Source organism: Heterodontus francisci, chromosome 1, assembly GCF_036365525.1.
Source record: "Heterodontus francisci isolate sHetFra1 chromosome 1, sHetFra1.hap1, whole genome shotgun sequence".
Taxonomy (NCBI): Eukaryota; Metazoa; Chordata; class Chondrichthyes; order Heterodontiformes; family Heterodontidae; genus Heterodontus; species Heterodontus francisci.
Genome location: NC_090371.1, coordinates 182,706,004 through 182,728,264, shown reverse-complemented (window position 1 = coordinate 182,728,264; position 22,261 = coordinate 182,706,004). Strand labels below are relative to the sequence as shown.

Here is a 22,261-nt window from a genome sequence, read left to right as displayed (position 1 = left end):
TTCATTCAGAGAATGTGGGTCAGCATCATGCCCACACTCTGTGATTGGCTGGGAAATCCAGAAGCAGGATGCTAATACCAGTGGCTGAGTTAAACAACCACTTCAAAACCTGTTACTTCTACAAGAGGGTTTCCAACCCACTACCAGCCTCCCCACTGCATGTGGATCAGTTGCATTGAAATTCCGCCCAATATTTTTTGATTTATTATGTAAAATATCATGAGAGATCAGTTCGTATATAATGGCCTGGATTTTGCTGTATTAATAACAGTGAGCACTAACAGTCTCACTGTTAGTGCTCACTGTTATTATTGGATAAAACTGATAACTTCTGGTGATCGCACATGCACAGTTAAAAGCAGAAATATGGAAGTTGTTGTCAGTGATACCATGCTGCAGTACGGGCTGCACTATTGAAGTGTTCACCAATGGAATCTGCACAAAGATCACTTTCATGGCGTGAACTTAGGCTGATTGTCCACCGTAATCACACTAAAGACTGATAAAAAAAAATTAAACCTTGTTCAATCAGGAGTAACTGAGTTTTTAATGGTGTAGTAAGTCATAATTACTACTGAACAACCTCTCTGACCCTGACCCTGAAAAGTTTATTTTTGAAGTGTGGAGTTTCATTCCCTCAGAAGAATATTAAAGCTGCAGATTTTTAAAATAAAAACTATAGGGGAAGAAATTGTGTGCGCTTTGCAGACTACATCTATTCCCTTGGCCCACTTGGCGTTCTTCAATGATATCAATGAAGAAAGCCACATGAAGCAGGCAGGTAGCAGCCTGTGGTGCTGCCTACAAATGAATTTCTCCCTCTTTTTTGTTTAATATTTTTATAGTTTTTTTGTGTTTTGCTCTTTTATATCTTTCACTTAATCCCTTGTCCATGATTCAGTCTTTATTTTGCTTCCTATACAATGATTTAAATATAAGATATATTTCCTGTTTTTGACCATCTGTGAGGATTCTTCAATCTGGTTTGATGAACAGCTTCTGTGTTGGTTGCCCTGCTCACAGACTCCACAGATCCCCTGTAGAGGGTGCCGAATTTCAACTGATGTGAGATGACTGAAAATTTATGCAGCCAAGCCTGTTAAAAGTCTGTGGGCAGCTGTACATGAGGTGAATGACTAAAGGCATTCCTTCGCTGCTCACAGCAAAATTTGGGCCAGTATATTTTTAAATTCTTGCGTCGACTTGCACTTGTTGTCAATTTTTTCAATTACAAATTCATATGACCGTATTGGGAATGGAAAAATTGCCTACTTAAAATTATCAAGGTGTAATTACACCCTCTACCCAGTAGAGGTGCTGCAGTACCAACGCCGACAAGAGGGTATAATTACAGGTCACCTATCATCAATTGTTGTAAAAACCTATCTGTTCACTAATGTCCTTCATGGAAGGAAATCTGACGTCCTTACCTGTTCTGGCCTACATGTGACTCCAGACCCACAGCAATGTGTTTGACTCTTATCTGCTCTCTGAAATGGCCTAGCAAGCCATTCAGTTGTCAAGGACAATTAGGGATGGACAGCAAATGCTGGCCTGAACAATGACGCTCACAGCCTATGGAAGAATAAAAAACAGTTTACATCAGCAATTTCCATTATGAATCTGGACATAAGAATTTATAGTGGCAATATGAAAATAAGGACAGAATAAATTACTTTAAAATAGGCTGCCTATTATATATATATCCTGATATGCATTTGGTGGGAGGTGCCTAATCCAACTAATCCAAAACGCTCCATTTTACACAATTGCCCAAAGTCAAAACTACTTTCAGTTGTTTCAACAACAACATAAGCTTTTACGAATTGTTGTTCAATTTAAAGTGTCCTGTCCTGCCTGAGTATAACTTCATTGAGAAAACAAGGCCCTTTTAAAAAGTATTTAAAATACTACACCAATCCAATGTTAAAATAAATCAATCGGCAAGTTGGTTTTAGATTTACTGCAGATCACTCGAAAGGTATAATTAGACTGACAAAACATTATGGAAGAAAGCAGGAAATGAAAGACCTTTATCATCTTATAACAAAGCCAATATTAGCTGTCTCTAAATGGTGAACAGAAGTCTAGATAACTACTGAGCTTATTAACATATATTTGTTTGGTTTTAACAGGGGCCATGGTATTAATAAAATCAACTATATGTTTGCAAAGTATGCAAAAAATACTATGGAAACCTTGAATATTACAGATGTTAACAAGGATGCACGGTTTATGTGGACAGTAAGTGAACTTTATATAGCCTCAACAAATTTAAACTGATTTAATCCAAGGATTTTATCGTTTAGTGACATTTGGACATTCCCAGTAGCTTTTAACCCTATTTTTATTTGCTTGATAGAATGAAAATGCAGAAAGTACAAACAAACAAATAAAAAGCTTGCTCTGCACCCCAATTAAAAATGGAAAGAAGAATAAAGTTATAGGTACTGGAGCTTCTCTGAACATTTTAATGTACATTTATGTTAGTCGTATGTGTGGGGTTTGTCTGCATGTCTGCACTTTTCATTCATCCTACGAGCATTCTTTCCAGATGATTCACTTCAATCATTAAAAATCACAGTGTACTGCAATAGAAAAATATGAGATTCCTTGGCTGTCTGCTCTGTCTTGTGTGTGAATTTCACTAGCGTGCATCAATTTGTGAATTTCACTAGCGTGCAACAATTTGTGAATTTCACTAGTGTGCATCAATTATTGAAATAGTTTTACCAACGACTGTTACCAAAATCCAGGTTTCAGCCCAAATTTGGAAAGTCATGGGTAAATAAATCATTCATATTCTTAATTTTTAACTCAATTTTAACTCATTGAGGTTTCTCTGTTCATAGGAGGTTCTTCCATTCTGTGGTCTTACTACAGATATTATTTCTGTAAATAGGTTTTGAACTGAGAATTATCAAAGAGATAAATTTAACACCTGAATAACGATGCACCTTTTTGAATTGTATAAGCTGTACTTTCTAAGAAGAATTAATTGGTTTAATTGCAAGGATAACAAAAATATATAAAGGAGACAAATAAATGCACATTGTTGATTAACTGAATGCTCTAGCCAAGGAGTGTAGCTATCACTTCATATGCTGTGAGTGGCCATATTAGGTCTTCTCGTTGTTCTGCATCTATGTATGAAAGCATAGTGTCTAATCTCCCTAACAATTCAGCATTAGCTAACCGGATAGTAGGACGTTCAATTTGAGAATTGTCTGGACCTCCTTCTGTCTCATCCTCTCTATCCCTTTCATCCTTCACTGTCCTTATTACCTGACATGTCTGTGCTTGCTTATCCTTCTCCCGGTGATGATATTGTTTCAACATATTGATATAACACAGCCAATTCTTTTTCCAGTGATCTGGGGTGTCAATCAAATAATTTACTTTACCAATTCTTTGGACCACTTTATATGGTCCACTGAACCATGTTTTCAGCGGTTCACCCTATAAAGGCAGTAACACTAATACCTCATCCCCTGGTTGAAATGTTCGGGTCTTCGTATGCTTGTCTGCTCATTTCTTCATGGTTGTTTGGGAAGCTTTCAGGTGTTCCTGAGCCACTTTGCAGGTTCTCATGAGCTGCTCCCAGAACATGGATACATAATCTAACAGAGAAGATTTGTCCCTCTGTTCTAAAAACCTTTCCTTAATTACTTTTAGATGACCTCTTATCTCATGTCCATAAACTAATTCAAAATAACTAAAACAGGTAAATTCATTAGGTGAATCCCGAGTGGCAAACAAAAGAAATTCTAGCCCTTTATCCCAATCATGGGGATATTCATGACAGTATGTCCTGAGGGTCTGATGGTACCTTTCTAAAGCCCTTGAGTCTGTGGGTGGTATGCTGAAGACTTGAACTGTGTTCCACCCATATTACCCATAATTTCCTGAAAAATTTCAGACATAAAATTGTAACTTTGATTCGACTGAATCTCAATCGGTAATCCATATCTCGTGAAGAATTGGGTTGACTTCTCTACCACTACCTTAGCAGAAAATGTTCTCAAGGGAATGGACTCTGGAAACCGAGTAGCCATATCCATGATAGTGAGTATATATGGTGTCCCGCTTTTGTTTTCAGTAAAGGTCCTACACAGTCTACCAACACCCTTCTATATGGTTCCCCAAAAACTGGAATGGGAATTAGAGGTGCCAGTTTCATGGCAGGTTGCAGTTTTCTCACAATCTGGCATGTATGGCATGTTTTACAAAACTGCACCATGTCCTTGGAAAGAACGGGCCAGTAAAATTTTCGACCTACACGTGATTGGGTCTTTCAGATCCCCACATGTCCCGCCGTAGGAATTTCATGGGTTATCTTGGATATTTTCCAGTGATACCTAGGAGGTACCACGATTTGGTGAACAACTGTCCATTCTACTTCCACAGGTCTGTGAGGAAGTCTCCACTTCCTCATCAAAATCCCAGTTTAATATATTCTCTTTGCTTCAGCTTCCATTAGAGCCGATTGTGCCATTTTATTTAACTCTGGATTGGCTTGCTGAGCCTTGAACAGGGAAGATTTATTGAACAGTTCCTTTGGATTATCCAAATCCCCAAAGAAATTTTCAGATATTTGGCTATCTGTCTGTGATGTCAGTTTGACCTCCAACAATGCTACTTGTTTAGCCATTGCTCAGGTAACGATAAATGAAGGAAAAATTCCTGGAATCTTTTCCTGCAACTGTTCTGTTTCTTTAACTTCACTTGGTTTTTCCGTGAATACTGAAGAAGTTACGACCTTCACTTCGGCCAAATCATTCCCCAGGCATAGGTCAACTCCGTCTACAGGCAAACTATGGACAACTCCTACAGTTACCATTCCAGACATTAGGTCACACTCCAGGTGCACTCAATACAAAGATACGGGTATATACTCCCCGCCAATATCATTCACTAAAACCTTGGCATTTAATGCACTCTCTGGTGGAAATATCATCCTTTTCCCAGCAAAAGAGTTTGGGTGGCTCCTGTATCCCTAAGTATACCTATCGGTTTACTTGCCTCATTTGAGGGATAAGGAGTTACTTTTCCTTTTGACAAGAATTCCCTATAACTATCAGGTATCTTGTTCATATCCCCCATACTCACAGCGGTTTTTGCACTTGGCCTTACAGGTGCAGTCAGAGCTACAGCTTGATCTGTCGTACTCTCGGTCAGGGCCCCTTTCTCTACATTGACCTTGTGTTCCCCAATAAGTCTCATGGGTTTACCCCGCAACTTACAGCATTCTGCACGGAGGTGTCCCACCTTGTGGCAATGGTAACACTTAGGCTTGCAGACATCACTTCTACCTTCAGAACCTTCCTTTCTGGCCTGAGGAGGAGATCCCGGGGCATTCCCAGCTGTCCCTTCTTGTCCCTGGCTACTTGTCTTCCTTTCACCCTCCCACCTTCTATCCTTCTTGGATTTCTGGGGATGACAGACAAAGGGTTTGGACTTGTAAACAAGCTCGTAATCATCAGCAATCTCAGTTGCCTGTCTGGCTGTTGAAACCTTCTGCTTCTCTACATGGGTTCTTACTAATGGGGGGCAGTGAATTTTTAAATTCTTCCAGGAGAATTATTTCCCTAAGGTTTTCATACATGGCCTCTATTTTTATTGCCTGCATCTAATGATCAAAATTAATTTGCTTTACCTTCTCAAATTCTGTATAAGTCTGCCCAGGCTGTCTCTGGAGGTTCTGAAATTTCTCTCAGTAAGCTTTAAGGACTAACTCATAAGCAGCGAGAATATCCTTTTTTGCCATGTCATTATCTGCAGACGCCTCCTCAGAAAGCATGGCATAAACTTCATGACCTCTACTCATCAACCTGCTTTGCATAAGCATTGTCCAGCTTTCCTTCGGCCACTTCATCAAAAGAAATGAAAATTACCTCCATGTCCCTTTCCTCAAACTTTGGGAGGGATTCCACAAATTTAAACAAATCTCCACTGGGTCCTGGGCTGGAGTCAGATCTTTTCTCACCAGAATTTCCCTTGGAACCAAGGCCACCCTTTTGATTTAGTTCCAGCTTTTAACTTCGAATTCCCTTTCTTTGCTTTCTCTTTGAAATGCTCTATCTTTCGCCCTTTCCTCTCTGTCAAATTCAAGCTTTTTCTTGTCAATTCTCTTTTTTGTTCAAGCTTAAGTTTTTCCAATTGTTTTTCCTGCTCAAGCTCAGGTTTTTTCAATTCCTATTCTTTTTCTTTTTTCTTTTCAAGTTCAAGCAGCTTCATCTGCAACTGAATTTTAGCTAATTCAACTGAACTCCAATCTGGATTGCCTTTTTCTTCTTCCAATTGCAAATGCTTTCCTATTATTTCAATTATGTCTGCTTTCTTAGCCCCTGGTTTTAATCTAATGCCAACTTTTCTGCCAATTCCTTTAGCCTAACCTTTGTTAAGTTTCACAAATCACTCAGGGATAAATCCTCCCTCCCCAGAAAGGTCATAACAACTGACAAAGACATTCCAATAATGTAAACTTTACTCCAATGCACAAGAAAACAGTTTTTTCCTTTTCTTCTTTTCAATTATTATTACCCAACTTACAATTGCACGCCATCGGCATCGTGTTATCCCACAGAAAGCCCCCAATTATATGTTAGGACCGAGGTGGGAGGAGTGCACTGTTTTCTATTCCCACTTCTCCACAGGTCACAACATATATTTTTAAAACATTTACCCAGTTACCGATACAGTCAATCATATACTCTACTCTTCACCCCGGAAGAAAATATGCCAACCAGGTTTCTTTAATAAACAACAAAATTATCAGTTTATGAGAAAAACACGACTTATCCAGTGTTGAAGCAAAGCATTAACACACAGATTAAATCCCCCACACACGAACACACACACACACAGAGAAAAAAAATAGAGAAATTCTCTCTGCAGAGCTCTGTTACAAAAAAAAACTTTGGTCAAATGCTTGCTAATTCTCAAAGAGAAAGAAAAGAAGATGTGGAATGATGTCAGTGTCCCTTTTGGTCTGGTATCCGAATACATGTAGGCAGGTCACTGGGATCTTTTTTGGAGCAGTTCTTTTCAGGCGGCGTCAAGAATTAATCTGGCAGGTTTTTTCCAGCTTTTCAGGAGAAATGTGGGTTTCAGTTATTGCACTGAATACGCAGGGTTTTTCAGCAACAGGAGGAAAGAGATGAGTTGGGTGTTTTTTCCTTGGCACACTGATCTTTAACTCTCTTCAAAACAGTTCACACCTCAACTGAACTGAAAACAATATCCAAACCCCAAACAGAAAGTCAATCTCCTGACCTCCATAAACCTTGACATGTGGCTTCTCTGTAAACATCTCCCCTTAGTCCAAAGTTCCTGTTGTTTATTTATCTTAAGGCAGGTGATCTCCAGTAAAGGTTGTTTATAGCACTCCTTGATTCTTCCAGTAATTGTTTTCACAGTCACGTGTCCTTTCAATGACCCCAATGAAAAAAACAAAGTCCAGCATTTCTTCAGACTTCAAAATGAATCCATTTCCACAATTTAAGTAAGACTCCTTAAAAGCATATTTAAAAAAAAACACTTTCATAACAGTGTGTGTGTGTGTCACTGTGTGTGTGTGAGCATGGGCGATGTTGTGAATATTTTCGGGTGTTTTTTAACAAACATTTATCTTTCTTTAAACCTACGAGGAAACCTGTTATATGTTTGTTTGTTGACCACTAACATGCTCAGGGGTTAAAACATATTTATAATAAAAACTCTGTCTTCTGTCATTTGAGAGATGAAAAAGGGAAACTATCCCTATCGTTTCCTACCTGTCCATAATAATAGATAGATGGATAGATCAATCTCCATCCACATTATTTCTCTGAAACTCTTCCTGCCCTGGGAATCTGCACCATTAATAAGTTCACAAAGCCAACGAGGCAGTATACAGAGAAATAGGAATGCAGCCATAAAATGGAAAAAGTTATAGAATTGTTCCTTAAACAGGCTATTTGTATATTAATGGGTATAATTTTTACCCCGAAATGGGGGTGAGAAAAGAGCCAGGCTGACACATAATTTTGCGCCACTGGCCAGCGAGCTGTTTGCTGGATCCATCCCGCCCCCGAGCCATTTTGCCAGAGGTGGGATCGGGAATAGAAGGGCTGCCTGCCCAAAATGGTGGGTAGCCAATTAGGGTAAGTTAAAGGCCAATTATAAAAGGCCAACTGGAATTTTCCAGTCAGCCTGCGGGCCTGCCACAGAGTCAAGAACAGGCAGCTGTCTGGAGGCGGCCTCTCCCTTGACAATGGTAGCCCGGTAGCTGTAGCCATTTTTAATTTTAGATTCTTTAAAGTTGCTGAGAGGTGTCCCACCTGCAATCCTTAATTGGATGGTAAACATGCCCTCTGGCCACTCTAAGACTCTTAAAAAAGGGGTATCACTTCCCTGTAAGGTCCTGACCCCATACTGAGTATCAATCACACGAAACAGACTTTGGATACAATTTACACTTTACGTGAAACACCTTTATTAACTCACCAAGCAATAGTATATACTTACAACACCAGTTTCTTAGCAGACCCGTGTACAGGGCTCGTTCCCGGATAGTCAGTTCCGCTGAACGACTTTTCCCGCATGACTTCCTGTGACTGACGAAGTCACACTTCCCGCGTGCAGCTGTGGCTTTATACCCCTTTTTGACCCTGGTCCCTCAACATATAAGGTAATGTTTTGAATTGGGTCCTCCGATTGGGTTTCAGTGTCTTATCAATCCCACCCTGGCTATGCATATGGTCATATCCTGCTCTCAGCAGGGGGAGTTCTTAAGTGCATACTACCCATGAATGTGATATCTGCATCTTGATAAGGCAAGAAGGAAACCATTCACGCATATTTAAAAAGGACATTGTCCATGAGTGTGGTTGTAGACAGGCTGTTTGATGTTGTAACAGCCAGGATACAACATCAGTGGCATGTCCTGACTTGTCTGTGTGTGTGTGTGTGTGTGTGTGTGTGTGTGTGTGTGTGTGTGTGTGTGTGTGTGTGTGTGTGTGTGTGTGTGTGTGTGTGTGTGTGTGTGTGTGTGTTTGTTCAGTTACGCTGTCTTTATTTTTAAAAAGTCCAATGTGAACCCCAGCGATCATGTCTTCGGTCAGGATTCTTCTCGCTTCTTCCTAATGTCCTTCACCTCCACATTTTTACCACTGGGTGAGCGCCACACGCTGGCCCACACCCCAGCTGGTCACAGTTTACTTATGAACAGAAATGCAGGAGATATTAACAAATGCCTCACAACATAACAAAAATGCAAGAGATATTCAAATGCCTTACACCACCAATTGGTCAGATCAGGAGAAATCACTGCCAGATTACTGCTCCCAGTACAGTGCAGGTGAGGACCACCATTTGATCCCGCATCGGGGTGCTGACCCAAAACACAAAATACTGCCCAATATATCTGATGAAGAAATTATATTTAAAACAATGGATTGAAATGTATGAAGAGGCCAATTTTGAAACACTGAAAGACACAAAACAACATGAAATTCATCTTTGCAGAAGTACAACATCTTGTATCAGCAGTCCCTTTTACACTCCACCTGATTTTCTTTTTCCATGGATGGAGTGTACAACAAGCTGCTAATGCATTATTGCCTGTTTTGCTCTACCAGGCACAATAAATTTAACTGGCTGAAAATAAACTGTTATCGCATTCACCAAAGCTTTGGCAAAGGTCTGGCCAGCAACATCTGTTCTGAAGTACTTCATTGAAAATGTGATGATAAATATTGCAAGGGAATTGGAGTATAAGAATAAGAAAGGCTTGCTACAATTATATAGGGCTTTGGTGAGACCACACCTGGAGTACTGTACACAGTTTTAGTCTCCATGTCTATGGAAGCATATACTTAGATTGGAGGCAGTACAGCAAAGGTTCACTAGATTGGTTCCTAGGTTGAGAGGGGTTTCCCAAGATGAAAGGCTGAGTAAATTGGGCCTATACTCTGAAGCTTAGAAAAATAAAGGGTGATCTCATTGAATCATACAAGATTCTGAAAGGGCTTGACAGGGTAGACACTGAGAGGTTGGTTCCCCTGGCTGGGGAATCTAGAACACAGGGGCACAATCCCAGAATAAGGGAGCCAATCATTTAGGCCTGAGATGACGAGAAATTCCTTCACTCAAAGGATTGTGAATCTTTGGAATTCTCCGTCAGAGCCCTCACTGCCATCAGCCCTTTCTCCATCTTCCCTCTCAGGGCCCAGCTGCACTTACCTGCCGAGCCAGGAGCAGGAGAGCACTTCGCTACATGTTAGTGTGGCGTTCAGCCACCAAGGCTATGCTTTGGTTGATCTTCCGTAAACTGGCAGCCATAGTGTGCAGGCCATTGGTGTGGGCCAGCATACACTCATTAGCATAGCGCAGATCATGACATTTAATATATTGGTGACATTGATTCAGCATGAGTGACAGTGCCAAGTGGCAGTGCTTCATCTAATGCTGTCGCCAGATCTTGGGGCCACTTCCATCTCTCCATCACCAACGGCCAGTACTGGTGCCACCCTGCCGATCTCAAGTACTTCCTCCTCCATCGTGGTCAAGGTGGCCTGGCTGCAGCTCCACCCCGGGTTCTCTGCCCTTCCCTGAGTTGTGGACTCTCTTCTCTTGCAATGAGAAAAGGCAGAGAGCTCTGAATGTGAGAAATGAAGTGATTGCTGAGGGTGGAGGGTGAACATTCGAGGAGGGTGACTGTGAGGAATGGGTGCAAGAGGGCAACAGGATGAGGGTGAGTTTGAGTGATGTCTGTTGAGATGGAAATTTGAGGAGGAGGTGGGTGAGAATGGGATACGTGTGACATCAAGGTACTTCAGACAGTGGAGTGCTGTGCAGGAGAATGTTTGAGGGTGATGGCTGCCAGCTGAAAGTTGTGGGGCACTCACCTTGCTGGATTTCATGTGGTTATTAAACTTTTTGCAGCACTGGATTTAGGTCCTGGACACTGTCTCTGCATCTGGTCATTTCTGCTTGGTGAGGCTGATTGGCCTCCTCCTCCCATCCCCAGGGAATAGGACTTCTTTTCGTGCCGTCACTGCATACTGACTTCCAGGCATGAGTCTGCGAACCAGGCTGGGGGTAGCACATGCTGCAGCAGTTTCCTTCTTCCTACTGCTATCTTCAATGCTTCACTCAGTGCTGCCATTGATAGCCCTGCAGGGATCCCTTTAAATAGAGATTCTTCATTGCTCGTTTAAGCGCATCATCCCGCTTGCACTCCCTGATTGGTCAGGGAACCCAGAGGTAGTATAATAATGTTGTGTGTCTGGGTAAAAGCCTTGTCAAAGCTCACCAATTAGTAAAACAGGACCCCAACCTGCAAATGGCCCTGCTGCTCCAGTAGGGAATAGGTGCAGAAAATTTGCTCAGTGTATCAATGACACTTCAGGAATATTAGTCTGGTGGACAACTTTCCAAATGCAGCTTCAGATTGTCATCTTCTGCTCAATAGAGGCAACTCCTAAAAACTGGAAGTCACTCAATGAGCAATCTGGTCGTCAGTCAAAAAATATCCTCGTACAAACACTGCTACCTTTTGTGCATACAGCATATTGTTTCAGGAAGGAATAACACACCAGGATTGTTGAGACTGGTCATTCTTCCTATTTGTGAGCCCCATCCCTCAAATGCAACACAAAGATAAATGATTATTGAGTAAATCACTGTTCTAACATGTAGAAAGAGTAGAAGACAAACAGAAGAATTAGCTGAAAGAGCAAAGAGGAGCCAAAAGAGTGAGTGATAAAGAGCCACAGGCAAATGAAATGGGGGCAATAACAACAGAAAAAGTGTGACAGGGATACAAAAAGGGTAGAAGAAGTAGGCAGAAAGAATAGAATCTAAATCAGAAATTAGAGGCATAATTTTTTTTTAAATTGTCCGTAATAAGCACGATAATACACGTGGAATCTGAAATTCTGTGGAAATTTCGAAAGGGGCAGAGGAATAGCAGAGCAGGCTTTCTGCCCAGTACTTTGCCAGGCTGTTTGCCTGCACCCAAAGCATGGGAACAAGGTAATTTACATACTTGAGGCAGATTGTCCCTTCCTGTGGAAATAGAATAGAGGTGCCCACCCTATGCTACTGCCAGATAATCAAAGCACCCTCTCCCCAAGGGAGGAGTCCACGGCATTTATCAGGCTAAAGATTGAAGTCAAGAAAGAAACTTCAGTCCCCAATGGAAATGATGGGGCTACATTCAGCAAGTCATAGGGAAAATGTTAGAAGCTATTATTAAAGACATTATAGCAGGACTATTAGAAAAATTCAGGGTAATCAGACAACATCAACATGGTTTTATGAAAGAGAAATCATGTTTAACCAATTTATTGGAGTTCTTTGAAGAAGTAACATGTGCTGTGAATAAAGTGGAACAGGTGGGTGTATTGTACTTAGATTTCCAGAAGGCATTTGATAAAATGCCACATCAAAGGTTATTGCAGAAAATAAAAGCTCCTGGTGTAGATAGAAGATTGGCTAGCTAACAGGAAACAGACAGTAGGCATAAATGGGTCATTTTCTGGTTGGCAAGATGTAATGAGTGGTGTGCCACAGAGATCAGTGCTGGGGCCTCAACTTTTTACAATTTATATAAATGACTTGGATGAAGGGACTGCAGGTATGGTTGCTAAATTTGCTGATGACCCAATGGTAGGTAGGAAAGTAAGTTCTGAAGAGGACATAAGGAGGCTACAAAGGGAAATAGATAGGTTAAGTGAGTGGGCAAAGATCTGGCAAATGGAGTATAATGTGGGAAAATGTGAAATTGTCCATTTTGGCAGGAAGGATAAAAAAGAAGCATATTAGCTAAATGGTGAGAGATTGCAGAAGCAGTTCAGACAACGTTTACTAGACTAATACCTGGAATGGGTGGGTTGTCTTTTGAGGAAAGGTTGGATAGGCTGGAGTTTAGAAGAGTAAGAGGTGACTTGATTGAAACATATGATACTGAGGGGTCTTGATAGGGTGGATGTGGAAAGGGTGTTTCCTCATGCAGGAGAATCTGGAACTAGGAGTCACTGTTTAAAAGTAAGGGGTTGCCCATTTAAGTCAGCGATGAGGAGAAACTTTTTCTCTAAGAGGGTCGTGAGTCTTTGGAACTCTCTCCCTCAAAAGGCAGTGGAAGCAGAGCCTTTGAATATTTTTAAGGCAGAGGTAGATAGATTCTTGATAAGCAAGGGGGTGGAAAGTTATCAGGGGTAGGTGGGAATGTGGAGTTGAGGTCACAGTCAGATCAGTCATGATCTTATTGAATGGCAGAGCAGGCTTGAGGGGCCGAGGGGCCTGCTCCTGCTCCTAATTCGTATGTCCGTGTATTCGTAAGTAATTCCTCTGGAATCAATTACTTTAGGGCCTTAAAATTTCTGGGGCCTTTAGGAGTCCCACAATGGAGCCCACGACTACTCTTGGTTCATGTGGGATTCATTCAGCCTAATATGTTAACTGGATGTAATTTTAAGTTTATCTTGGGAACATCCCAAGTTACATCCCCAAATTGCTGTTGTGAGAGGATGGGAGGAAGACATACAGGCCCCCCCTCCCATGATTAGGAATTCTGACAGAGGGCAAATGAGATAGAAGACTGGTGAATTTGGGTTCAACGATAAATAGCAATCTGCCTGTCAGATTGTGCTTCATTTCTGCTCTCCCTACCCTCCAGAATCTTGGGCCCACTGTATGCTACAGCACATGAAACATTTTGTAATACAGTAATAATTCATTGATTAATGATCCTTTTATTGTGAAACAGCATCCTCAGATTGTAATTTAAACTCAGGATTCAGCAGATAGCCATAAACTACTCAAATTTTGCTTTCCTAGCATATGATATCATCTGAACCTAGATTTGATGTTACAGCTTTATTACTCCCCAACATCTATAATTCTTTGGTTACTCTGTCAAAATCTGAATGAAGTAGTGATAATTTTTACCTTCTCCGCCTGGTTGGAAATCAATGAAATGATAATATACAGTGGGCAGGTGACCAGTTCAGTTGGATTATCACTCAGGTGCTGAAGGTGAAAAATCCTTCAATATGTCAAAAAAACTTTGACATATCAATCAGTTTAGGTGGGTGTAAAGTATCTACTAATATGCAGAAGTACTTTTGAGCTGTACCTTAACGGAAAGAAAATGCTACTTGAGTCTATTCAAGATTGATATATGTTGAAATATCTTAACGGTTGGGGGGTGTGCAGGGGTGCGAGCATAGTTTAGTGTGTAGCAATAAAAAGGTGACAACTGCTAAAATATCTTATTTGCAGATTGCATTACCGCTTCACAATGAACCTTTTTGGACTTCCATGAGTTAAAAGATGAAAGCTGTCATCGTTTAGCATCATTTGTTGTTTACTGTGAAAATGGGGTTGAAATATTGAATCTTTAGGAAATTGTTGGCAAAACAAGCAAGATTGGGATATGGCATTGAAGTAAAGGGTGCTGCTCTTAACATTTAATTAGCCAACAGTGCATGACGATTGGTGTTGATAAAATAATTATATGTTGATAATTCGGGCATCCAAGTGTGCAGTGATATCCACTGCCCTTAATTTGATTGACATGTGTCATGCTGGGCCCTTTTTTCAGTGCATCTGTACAGTCAGTGCATTCTGTCAGCACAATTTCTGCTGCTGTCTCTCTGTGTACTTGTGTGAGGTTGTGTCATCTACATATATGTCTGTCAATAACATGGCTGTTTTTTCTGAGTGATGGCAACAATGGCTCTGTCAGTCAGGTTATCATTATTCTGATTACTTTGATTTTGTGCTGCAGATGTCTCATTAATATGACAAAGATATTATTACTATTATGTTCAACATTGTCTATGTGTATTAAAATAAATGTAAAACCCAGAAAGATTTAGAATTTAGTCTATAAAATCTTGCGAGTTTTCTTTCAAAATAATCTTTAAAAATCTGATAGTGCCATAAAACCAATTTTGAATTGGATTGCCAGCAAAGTATTTTACAGAGGCAGTCTGCTGCACCATTTGGACACTGAAGTTAATTTCACCTTTAAAACACACTTTTTCAAGCAGAATCAGCAAAACTGACTCCATAAACATTTCAAAGTTGTTCTAAAGTAAAATAATATAAACAATCCATAAAATTGCTTCATCAACTTGAAGAACTGAATCAGAATCATTTGTCCTTCAGTGCAACCATCTTTGTGTATCAGTGACAAACTACACCAGAGGTGGCATGTTTAGCCAGTGCAGCTGAAAATGGAATATTAGTTATAAAATCATCTATACAATCAATGGGACATATAATACTGTATTAGAGAGTAGTTTCAGAACAGTAGTCTTGTAGGAACATAGGAATTGCTAGATGAAAAAAGAGCAAGGTCCGGCTAATTTGCCTTCTATTACCCTGGCAGTGATAATGGTGTTTTAACTAATCAAAGCAATCAATCTCTATCAAATGTTCAAAACGCACCCAGACATGAGGTGAGGGAACACTCAATGGTGGAGAGTTCTGGGAACCATAGGTCTAAAGTATTCAACTCCAATATTTACCGAGGCACGATCTCAGAGTGGGGTGCAGGCGGGGAGAGGAGTTATGGTTGAGAATCTCGGAAACACGTGTTTCCTTGAAAGACCTGGAGTTAAAACTCCTTTGTGTGCTTGAACTTTTTTTGCCATATTTCCCACTCGACAGTCAGCTTGATTGACGGGCTTCGTAGTCTGCCTGTCTGGCAGGAAAGGCTGCAAGTGGGTTTAGTAGTACGGGGTGGAGTGGGGGGTAATGGGTAGAGATGGGGGGGGAGCAGAGACTTTGTAGAGTTGGGGAGAATGGAGACATTGGGCTGAATTTTACTAGCCTCCCTCGACGTTGGGAACCATGGTCGAGGGGCCCGGAAAATGCCTCCGGGAGAGGCCTGCCATGGGCCTCGATGCTGGGAAGGCCCAGCCCCATATTCCTGGTGGCAGCGAGGCCTCAGGGCGGCCCTCCCAACCGCTGCTTGGTAAATTTATTAAAATAAAGGAATAATTACTTATCTTGTCGCGCCGGCCATCCTGCTCCCATATTACAGCCGGTGGCCGGCACTCCCGCACCGTCCAATCTCTGACCATAAAATACCATGCAGGACACTGGTGGGGAGTGGGGAAGAGTAAATATTTCAATGTGGGGGGGGGAGGGAAAAACTTACCTGATTAGTCAAGGGCGTAATGAGAAGGGGTAATGGTAAAAGTTTCTGAACTTTGAGGAGGGGGCGGGGAAGGTCAGATATTCAAAGTAAGCATTTTGGGGAGAGAGAGAGCAGGAATGAAGATAAGGCTATCGGGAGGTGGGAGACGGGCTGGAAGGAGTACTCAAACTATTTTTGATAGTTTCAAATGCAATGTCTCTTTAAAAATTGAAACTGTCAGTAAGGGCTCTAAGCCCTTTTAAAATGGCACTGGTGCCTGTGCAGTGGCGCCAAATGACCTTGCTGGGGACGGAGCACCCGCTCCCTCCACGTCATCGGGGGTGGAGGGGTGCGCGGTTCGTCCCGGCCATTTAAATGAACCACAACGCTAAATATCGCGGCAGCTCCGTGGAGTAAATCTCGCGTGTGCACCCCGTCATTTTTGAAGCTCGCCTCCGAAAATGCAGCCTATTATGATTGTTCAGTGATTGCGGGGAGTTCAGGGGAATTCGTGGAAGTGGGGAGTCCGAGAGATCATTGTTGGGGGGGGGGCTGGACTTTACAGAGTTAACTTGTTGGGCCTGGAGAAAACACTCCTGCTCCTCCTTTTCCACAAGCAGGGCTTATAGATCCAGCCCTTGTCTCCTTTTACCTGCCAGGTTTCCTGAGGCCAGGGAAACTCAGCCGACAGCAGTTAAAAATAGAAACTTGTTAAAATAAGGGCACACAATTCCCTTAAAAGCTGTGAACTATGACCTGCCTCATAAGTGCAGATTGGTTGCCTGCCCCTCATCCTGCCTCCATCAAAACTGTAAGTGGGTGTTTTGGAGAAAGTTTTGGTTCGGATTTGAAATTTTTTGTCATTTTAATTTCCCATCAGACCAAATGCAACTGTTTTTAGGCTTTAAAATCACCCTGATGGGTTCTTCCTCCTAAGGATGCTACAGTTAGTACTTGTCCTGTCTCAAATTACTTATTTTAGGATTTAAATAATGTAAACTGTTTGAATTTTGGTGTCAATGTTTACACTGTCATTGGAAGTCCTTTGATGTGCCTACTGGATGGTAATTAGTCTTGCATTTACAACTGATTTGTAGTATATAAGGAATAGCCTTAAAAATTGTTACGACTAGATGAGGAAGGGGTTTCAGGCTCTCCTCTTGCCCCTTCTCTGGTTTGGCCGGAACAGAGTTTATCTTTTTAATACAGTGATTTTAGCTTACCACTTCAGTGAGCCCTTGCTCACTGTTCCTCAAATATAATTACAAATAAACCAATCAGACAGGTTTTCTTGCATTTAAACAAGAAAGATATAAGTTTATTACCCTTATGACTTAAAACTGGTTAAAATTACTAAAATATGCGACGCATCCACACTCACTGGCATATGAGAGGCACACACACAAACAAATAGATACAGACAGGAAGAAAGAGTTGGGAGGTTGTAGTTTGTAATAAATGGAATTCAGATGCTGGGTTGTAAAGTCCTTAATTGAAGTTAAAATCTTGCAGTCCTCAATTGGGCCACGTGCACAATTTCAGGCTTGCTTCTCTGGTTCCAGAAGGCTGAAAGGAGGTTTCAACTGTCTTCTTGGTGGTCGCCTGTAATTTTCTGTAGTTTGTGGCTTAAAAGCTGCTACCATGGTTTTCCCTGGGACTTTGCTTGAGAGAGAGAGACAGAGAGAGAGAGTGAGATCCTTTCTCTTGAAGTTCAGTTGCAGTCTTTTTACTTTCTGAGGCATAATTCAAAAACCTCAGTGTTACACCAGCAGGTGTGTCACATGACCATCTCTTTTTTAAAACAGCAGTTCCTGGAGGGTTGTTTGAATTTCAGAGTCTTTCAGACATACTCTGTGGGGGTTGGGTGGGGGAGTTTGGCTCTTTCAAAGTCAAAGGGGTGTTGACATCTTTTGATTACCACTATTGACAAAACTAATCTCACTAATTGAATCAGGGAGCACCCCCATTATTCCAGCTGGACTGGGGTAATTTACTTCTGTCTCTCAGCCAGCCTTTGTCTTCTCAAGATGCAAATGTGCGTGGTCGTTTTTTACCTATTCAGGTTTCTTTTTTGAAACAGTTATTTGTAGTGTCCAGTAAAAAGTTTCAAGCAGTGTTCCATATGACAAAATTAATAGTTCCATTTGGCATGTGTGACTTCCGTCACAAAATAAATTGTTGAGTTTTTGATTTTAGTGCAGAAATGCTACTGTAGTCTATGAAGGCCTGACCCAGCAGTGAAATGTGTTAACTATTAACTAAAAATTGCTTATCTTTGCTGTCTCTGGAAAGAGCTTTTTGTAAATAGAATATAGCTTATTCTTCTAGCACCCAAATACTTAAGCGTTAATGCGACACTTTCTTTCAAAAGTATAATAATTACCAGCCAAAAGTATGCTATAAAAAGTCATCAAAACAGTAATCAGGACTAAAAATATGTTGGGTCAAGATGTTAGGGATGATTTTCATGTTGGCTAGGACCAAAGTGTGTGGCAAATGGTCCAGCTTTTTGCAGTGTGACACGCAGGATATTTTAAATTCTGGGTCTCACCTGCATAGCCCCCATGAGTCTTCCACCCCCAAGCAGTCAGCAGTAGTAGTTGGCCGATGGGCAGGAAAGGAGTTTGGATGTCAAGAAGCTACTGCTGAGGAGCCCAAGGAATGCCACACTGCATGCAAGTAAGCAGTTGGGATGGAATGGTCGGGAGGGCCTCACAGTCAGAGAAGGAGAAGGATCACTTCTGCTCACCGTGACCCACAAGGAAACTTGAAAAAAACACCGACTTTTATGGGCATCTTCTGGCCTTGGCTCCACTGGCCACCAGATTGGCATGGTGGGAAAACCACAATACTTCCCTGCACAGAGCGCAAGTTAAAATTGCAATCGGGTGCCTATAACATCATCAGAGCCCGATTTCTATATTTAAAGAAGAATCCAACGGACAAGGTGTCCCTTGCACCTGGTCAGAAAAGCAGGTTAACATTGCAACCTAGGGGTGGGCAGTAGGATTGCTGCAAATAAGTTGTTCAAACCATTTTGAATGTCTGTGCACCCAGTTTCTGCCAGTGGGGCAAGGTTAAAATATCATGGTTGAACATTAAGCTCATATTTGGGAACAGCAGCCCCTGCTATTTTGTTAGCCCCCCATCTCCAGCCTCCGTGCCCGCCTCCAAGCGCAGAACAAAATTCTGCCCAATATTTTACAGTGAATGAGTCTTCAGCAGCATGCCATCTGTATTCAAGCTCATCATACATCAACAAAGACTTCAGGATACTTCTTGTCTTTTGGATGCAACGTTAAACTGAAGCCCCGCTGGCCCCTCAGGTGGAAAAGATCCCATGACACTATTTGAAGACGAGATGGGGAAAGTAGATTATCTGGTTATTATCTCATTGCTTTTTGGGAGACCCTGGCTGAATTTTGTTGAGCTCCCAATGTCGGGCTCCATGTTGAGGGGGCCAGAAGATCGCAATGTCAGCGGCCCACCACGGAGCCCGACGCCAGGATTGCCAGGCCCGATCTTCCATGCGGCGGCGAGGCTCCATGGTGGCCCCCCTGCCTCTTGGCAACGGGACCTGACTTTAAATATTTAAATAAACTTTATGCATACATTTAAATCCAATTCCCCGCAATCTTACCTTCGGTTTCGGATCTGCAGTGCAACATGTGGCACTTGTGCCTTCACTTTCCCGTCCAGGGAAAGCTGGCGCCACCGAGATGGGGAAGGGGGGATCAGAGCAGTTTTAGTGTAGTGGCGGGGAGGGGGTGGGGGGATGGGTGGTCAACTCTGCATTTTTAGTGTGGGGGGGAAGGAGTACCTCTGCATTTTGTGCAGTTTGTTGTGCCTAACACGCACTCTACTCTGAAGGAATCCACGAAATCCAATTGGTGAAAGGTATCTCAATATTTTATTCACACACTAAATCATCAAGTACAAGCTCTCACTACTTGTACAGTATACTACCCGTCAAGACACGAAGTGATCAGTCTCAGACTTGCGGCTGCTCTTCTGTTCTCTGAGCCCCTGGCTCAGGGTATCTTCTCGAGTGTTCTTCCCTGGGGTTCTCGTGCCTTCCCTAGTTTCAGTCAGGGGTTAAATCTTGTTTCTAAGACCCTCCCCTCTTACTTACTCATAGGGGTCTGGTATAATGACATAATGATAATTCCTTATTTGGCTTAGTGAGAACCTGTTCAAAACTTCACAGTTTCCCATTGTCTACTATGAGTCTAATCATATCTGGTGTCCATGACAACTCACTATATCTGCTATGCGCGAGGACAGTGTCTGAGATCATCAATATGTCTTTTCTACACAGTCTACAATTCCTTGGCCATCTGTGTACTGTGGCCCCTTGCCACCCAGCCCCCCTATGCTTTAACATACTGTTCATTGTTGTGTGACTATCCCCTTTGTTTCAATTAAGTCCTTAAGTGTTTTACGATATGTGTTTTTACTATATGTGTTTTTACTGGGTCTACAAGTTGGAGGAAGAACGGGGCAACTCTGCAATTTCAGTATATTGGCAGGGGTGGAACAGGCCAACCATTTTTTTTTGGTGTAGTTGGGCGGGGGGGGGAGGGGTGGTGGGGGCTGTGTGGGGGGTGGGAAACTCTGCATTCTCTGAGCAGGTCTGGCAGCCCTTTAAAAAGGGCACCAGCGCCTGCACAGAGACAGCTGACGCTGTTCATGGCGTCGCTGAGGCAGCCCCCACAACCTGATCCGGGGGTGTGGGCAGCCACCCTGCATCTTTAAATAAGCTGCCACACACAAGAGCACGGCGGGGCGCGGCCCGCACTTTGCCCGCTGCCAGGCCCCTTGTGTGCAAACAGGCAGTCGTGTTTCCTACATTACAACAATTACTCCACTTCAAAAGTATTTTATTGACTTTAAAGCATTTTGGGATGTCATGAGGTCATAAAAGATTCTATATAAATTCAAGCTCTTCTAAAATTTCTGATAATACTCATTTTTTACCATAAATATCCAAATTTATCCAAATTTTACCCGAAATATCCAAATTTACCGAAATCTATCCAAATTTTACCCTAAATATCCAATTTACGCAAGAGTAAAAACTCAGGAAAATAGGACTAGGTCAGCAGAAGATTGAGTAAGATCATTGTTACAATTTGAGGATTTTATAAAATAATTTCTGTCCCAATGGATTCATTGCAGTTCCCAAAATTGAACTTAATCCTCTACAGATGATGTACTTTTTACAGTAATCTGTTCTTTCAGTGTGGCTTGACCAGGAGGAGGTTTGCATGCTAGATTAATGCTTTGCCATCACATTTACACTAGAAAAGGCTGAAATTAATAGAATCATGGTGCTAAATTTTATGGACCCCTAGGGATGAGAGAGGAGGTGGGGGGTCCCCATAAAATTGCGTGTGCAGATGGCAGGGGGAGTGTCCATTACCTTTCCGAAGCCTTCCAATTTACTCCAGGCAGGAGAAGGCTGCGGGTGGCCTTCCAACCCCAGGCATATTGAGGCCCTTAAAAGTGCAATTATTGGCCACATAAGGGCCTCTTCCCACCTCCATCTCAATTTTATTGAAGGCGGACAGGCCTGCCGCCGCAAGCAGATGCCACCAGGTAAAACCCACACTAACACCCCCGCCCACCACCACCCTGTCACCAGAGCCTGTCTGAATCGCCCTGGCAAAACCAGCCTCACCCACCTGTCCTGGGGTGGTCTTCACTCTTCTCTGCTGCAGGGCCTCCTGCAGTATCGACAGTGGCCACTGCTCCTGGTGGCGCTGCTGGTACTGCAGAGCTGCCAGCCCTCCGATTGGCCGACAGCTCTGGAGGCGGGAACTCGTCCCTCAAAGGGATGGCTCTCCGATGTCGGGCAGTTAATTTCCTGCCTGCTGTCAAATAGCACTGGGGGGCCCAACAGAGGTCCGAGGCAGGGTCTCATGGGAATGATACACCACAGAAGGAAGCCATTCGACCCATTGTGCATGTGCTAGCTCTTTGAAAGAGCTATCCAATTAGTTTCAGTCCCCTGCACTTTCCCCATAGTCCTGCATATGTTTCCTTTTCAAGTATATCCAATTCCCTTTTGAAAGTTATGATTGAACCTGCTTCCACCACCTTTTCAGGCAGAGGATTTTCAAATCA

The 22,261-nt window shown here is 42.3% G+C and overlaps 1 protein-coding gene across 4 annotated transcripts in view; it reads left to right on the top strand.

Moving 5' to 3' along the window:
• The window catches only part of pde5ab (phosphodiesterase 5A, cGMP-specific, b), a 172,437-nt gene that overhangs the window by 77,162 nt on the left and 73,014 nt on the right, over positions 1 to 22,261 (top strand). For all 4 annotated transcript variants that reach the window (XM_068039289.1, XM_068039281.1, XM_068039272.1 and 1 more), the window contains exons 8-9: positions 2,136 to 2,244; positions 2,363 to 2,447. In XM_068039289.1, the coding sequence (XP_067895390.1) occupies positions 2,136 to 2,244; positions 2,363 to 2,447 (194 nt within the window). The remainder of the gene's footprint in view (positions 1 to 2,135; positions 2,245 to 2,362; positions 2,448 to 22,261) is intronic.